General features: G+C 46.7%; 1 protein-coding gene across 1 annotated transcript in view; it reads left to right on the top strand.

The window, feature by feature from the left end:
• The first annotated feature begins 4,100 nt into the window (after positions 1-4,100).
• gpc1a (glypican 1a) overlaps positions 4,101-5,000 on the top strand; it is a 29,607-nt gene continuing 28,707 nt past the window's right edge. The window contains exon 1 of the mRNA XM_083672518.1: positions 4,101-4,712. Within this exon, the coding sequence (XP_083528644.1) occupies positions 4,556-4,712 (157 nt within the window). The 5' untranslated portion in view covers positions 4,101-4,555. The remainder of the gene's footprint in view (positions 4,713-5,000) is intronic.

Raw genomic sequence — 5,000 nt, forward strand, 5'->3', positions numbered from 1 at the left:
CATGACAACGCAATGTAAACAAGTGTGTTTTACTTACCCTAGCAAGGTAACAATAACTGCAGAAAAAAAATAGTATATGCCATAAAGACTTGTATGAATGAACATCTAAAGTGGCTTCTTCTTCTTGTCTCCTCTCCAAGTGAAGGCCAACATGAGCATGTCTACCAGGACTTAACTGTCAATAGAGTTTACTTTTAGGGGTCTCTACCTGCAATGTCAGGACAGACCAGGGGAGGCTGGTGTTAAGCAGACATCAGAGGACGGGGGGCTCATTGTAATGCATGGATTGGAATGAGGAATGGTATCAAACACACATGCTTGATACCATTCCTTATTCCGTTCCATGCGTTACAGTGAGCCTGTCCTCTGATTTCTACCTCCACCAGCCTCCCCCGGCGCAGGCAGAGGAAAGGAGATGAGGAGAGGAAACCGCTTCCGACCAATGAGACGCAGTCCATGTGTACCCTGGTTGTCTAGGAGACAGAGTGAGTGACAGGTCCAATATACTGCTCTGTTGGATGCTACTGCATCCTGCTGCTCACCTGCTGTCGCACACACACACACACACACACACACACACACACACACACACACACATACACACACACACACACACACACGCACACACACACACACACACACACACACACACACACACACACACACACACACGTTAATGAAACGTACCTCACCTCAGCTTTTACACAGCAGGATGTCAATCTGAATTTGCCACGTTCAGATTGGTTGATATGGAATGATGTTGCTTTGAAGGTCTTTATCAGACACAAGTGCTGCAAGGTTCATACCTTGGGTGTTCATCAAAATGTTGGGGTTTTGAACATGTACAATGTACCATGAACGTGCGTAAACAACTTTTTTTAAGTAAAGCCCCAGGACTGCTATGATACTGGAGGATCCTTGGTCTGTAGACGCTCACTGACATCTTAATAAACGTATAACAGTCTACCTGACCATCAATGTGTCCTCTCTCATTTCACTGCTGCTATCAGTGTTGATGTAGCGACACTGGAATGGACTCTGAAATACATATATTATCTTGGAGGACAATAAATGTCTCCCTGTCTGTCTGTATTTGTCTGTCTGTCTTTCTGTCTATATCTCGGTCTATCCATTTGTCTGCTCTAATTAAGAAAGGCAGGGCAGGACAGGGTAGGGCTGGTACTTGGCTGCTGTAGGATAGGCAGCAGACAGGCTGCAACTGGGCTGAGCAAAGCTAGACAGAGCTTGGAGGGCACTTGGAGTCAAGCAGGGCAGGGCAAGGTAGGGCTGCCACTTAGCTGAGCTGCTGTGGTCTAGGCAGGAGGTATGCTGCTGTGGCTGCTGCTCATTGCCCTCTGGCCCTTCCCAGGATTACAGTGATTGGATTGGCAACGTGTGGTGCCAAGCCCTGAGAGCTGGAGCCAACCGCTAGCTACCTCTGCCCTAGAGGCTGCTGGGTAACAAAGACAGCTTTCACTGAATACCAAACGAACATGGGAGGGAAACCCAACCACACACAGACAGACACAAACACACACACACACACACACACACACACACGACAGAGAGAGCGAGAGAGTGAGGTAATACTGTTTTACAAGGTGGTATTGGTATTAGTCTAAGTCTAGGTGGTATTAGTCCAGGTCAAGGTGGTATTAGTCTAAGTCTAGGTGGTATTGGTATTAGTCCAGGTCTAGGTGGTATTGGTATTAGTCCAGGTCTAGGTGGTATTAGTCCAGGTCTAGGTGGTATTGGTCCAGGTCTAGGTGATATTAATCCAGGTCTAGGTGGTATTAGTCCAGGTCTATGTGGTATTGGTCCAGGTCTAGGTGGTATTAGTCCAGGTCTAGGTGGTATTGGTATTAGTCCAGGTCTAGGTGGTATTGGTCCAGGTCTAGGTGGTATTGGTATTAGTCCAGGTCTAGGTGATATTAATCCAGGTCTAGGTGGTATTAGTCCAGGTCTATGTGGTATTGGTCCAGGTCTAGGTGGTATTAGTCCAGGTCTAGGTGGTATTGGTATTAGTCCAGGTCTAGGTGGTATTGATATTAGTCCAGGTCTAGGTGGTATTAGTCCAGGTCTAGGTGGTATTAGTCCAGGTCTAGGTGGTATTGGTATTGGTCCAGGTCTAGGTGGTATTGGTCCAGGTCTAGGTGGTGTTAGTCAGGTGAAACAACGTACACTACTGTGGTACTGACCTCCGCAGCATCACCAGGCCCAAGATACATCTGAGTGAACATGCTCACTGTCAAGATGGCACCTGAGATGAACTCCTTCTCTTGACTGTTGTTTTCTGGTGAACAGTGACTAACGTTGGCACAATATTGTTTTCAGGTGAGAGCAGATTCTCTCTCTCTCTCTCTCTTTCTCTTTCCTCACCGGTCTGGTTCCCAAACCAATCAGGCATAACTAATGTCATTGCTTCAACGGTTATGGCTCAAACCTGCTGATCTTATCTTGAAGAAAATATATGCCTTAGAATGGCACTTTTCATTACAGACAGCTCCGTATCGTCACCTACAATATCCTGTTGCTATGAAAATGGATAATGACTGTTCACAGAAATAAGAATAACTGTTAACGGAAAATGTTTGTGCGAGCTGAGACACACATGTGAGTATAGTTGGTAGACCACAAGACCCAAACTGAGGGGGTAGTAGATAGAACAATGTGTTCTGGGCAAGAAGTGGGTCAAAACTGTCTTCATTTCACTGTTGAGTTTCAGTAGAACTGGCACGGCCGCGCTGAGTGGTTTGGTGGGTTTGCTCAAGACACGTTTCTTGATTTGACTGACTGCATGAATAGAACTTCGCCGAAAAACACTCCTACACACACACACACACGCACAGACACACACACACACACACACACACACACACACACACACACACACACACACACAGACACACACACACACACACACACACACACACACACACACAGACACACACACACACACACACACACACACACACACACACACACAAATTAGAACAGTACAGGCAGGATCCTGTACCAATATTAGATGAACAGCCAGGTGTATAGGCAAAGCATAAAGCAGGTTTTGCTCTTTTGATATTATGCATAGATGCAGAGAGAACACTTCCAAGAGATTTTCATGCCAGATATACTGCATACCAGGCCTCTCTCGTTCTCGATTTCACTGTCTCTCTTTGACACACACGCACGCACGCACGCACGCACGCACGCACGCACGCACCCACAACCACACACACACACACACACACACACACACACACACACACACACACACACACACACACACACACACACACACACACACACACACAAATCCTGATTGAGGGCATGCCTAAATCCCCACCATAGTCCCTGGCCTGGCAGGCTGTGTGCCTGGTGTTCCAGAGATTACTGTGTCTGTGGTTAGTGAAAGACTGTCCAGGTAATTACAACATCATCACTGTGTAACCAGGCTCTTTCCACAGTCCCACAGATTAGCGACCACACCCGCTGAGATGGGTAATTCTTCCACATCTCGAACATGCGTGCCACCTCTGCGCCATGCAGAAAGATACTGCTGACGATCAGATTAGGAAAGTGTGAGTGTGGCACACGAAAGTGAGTGTGACAGCATGCGCAGAGTGTGAATTAAGCCCTGGCACAAAGCAACAGTGAAGTGATTGCGCACGGACTCCTAAGGGTGTTCTGAATCGTGGTAGATCAACAAGATAATGATCAGGAACATTCTCACAAATGGACATAGATTCCTGTTATGGCAATCATCCAGCAAATAAATAATGTTCCACAATCCCCTCCGCTCACACCCTCGACATTGGAAGTATAAACTGCCTCTAAATACCGCTAAATCTTCAAGGTTTTCATGTGTATATTGTACTCATAGCCAAGCAAAAGGCTCTGACAATAGATGTATCTGTATGGAAAGGGGCATTCGGTACCTGCAGATGCACACTCGCCAGCAGGTGGCGCTATCCTCCCCTCCCCACTGCGGGGCAGGACCAAACACCACCTCGCAGTATAAGCAGGCGGACTGCCCCGCCGCCACTCCATACCTACCGGCTACCGGCTTGCGAGCTGTTTCTCGACAACCCATAACCGTTATCTGATCAAGAGGAGTTCACCTGCTCACTCCCATTCACGTTAACACCGGGCGGACTATCGTTTTGAATGTTCAGGGACAATAGCGGAGCTTTTCTTTATTTTTTTACGTTTTATTCAGATGGTTGGCTGATGTGGAGTCGATGTCCATTTCTATAATAGACCAAACAAATATTCGGTGAATTAATCATTTCATATTTCAGCAGCCTGCCCATTGTTTGACAGTTTCAGCGTGGTCCAGCTCTAGTCGGCTACATCGTCACAGCGCTGACTGAGAAGCGGAGCGCTGAGTGTCTGTTCAGCTGGAGTTGGCAGCTGGATCCCCGGTGTCACCGCTAGCAACACCTCCAAGGAAAGCCTTATCCACCGGTTTGATGCCATACGCGGCTCTGTAGGACTTCTCCGTTATCTCTCTCGACTCGTTATCTTGGGATCTACACATTGCCGTGTGCTTATCAATATGGATTTCCTGCAGGTTCTCTTTTTAATTGTTCTATCTGCTGTCCCGCTGTCAGCGGACAACACGAGCAGCAAAGCCCGGAGCTGCTCGGATGTCCGGCAGTTCTACACCGGGAAAGGCTTCACCCTGAGCGGGGTGCCACAGACAGAAATATCTGGTAAGGTTTACGGCGCATTTTATCTAGGCTACATCTTCAAATGTAACTTTTTTTTGTGTTGTACTCTTTGTCGTGTAGAATAGAATAGAAATCAACAGAATAGAATAATAGCGCAGCAACCTGTTCTTTGTTAGCATTTATCATTGCGATAGAATAACATAGATATAGAGTAGAATGAAATAGAATTGTAGGTCTACTCTTTTGTCCATTTGTTACAACAGAAATTTGTCTAATGCTCTGCTATCTAGTCACCATGGCATCACAATTTAGATCTTGCATTTATTGTGC

The sequence above is a fragment of the Argentina silus genome (genome assembly GCF_951799395.1).
Source record: "Argentina silus genome assembly, chromosome: 6".
Classification (NCBI taxonomy): Eukaryota; Metazoa; Chordata; class Actinopteri; order Argentiniformes; family Argentinidae; genus Argentina; species Argentina silus.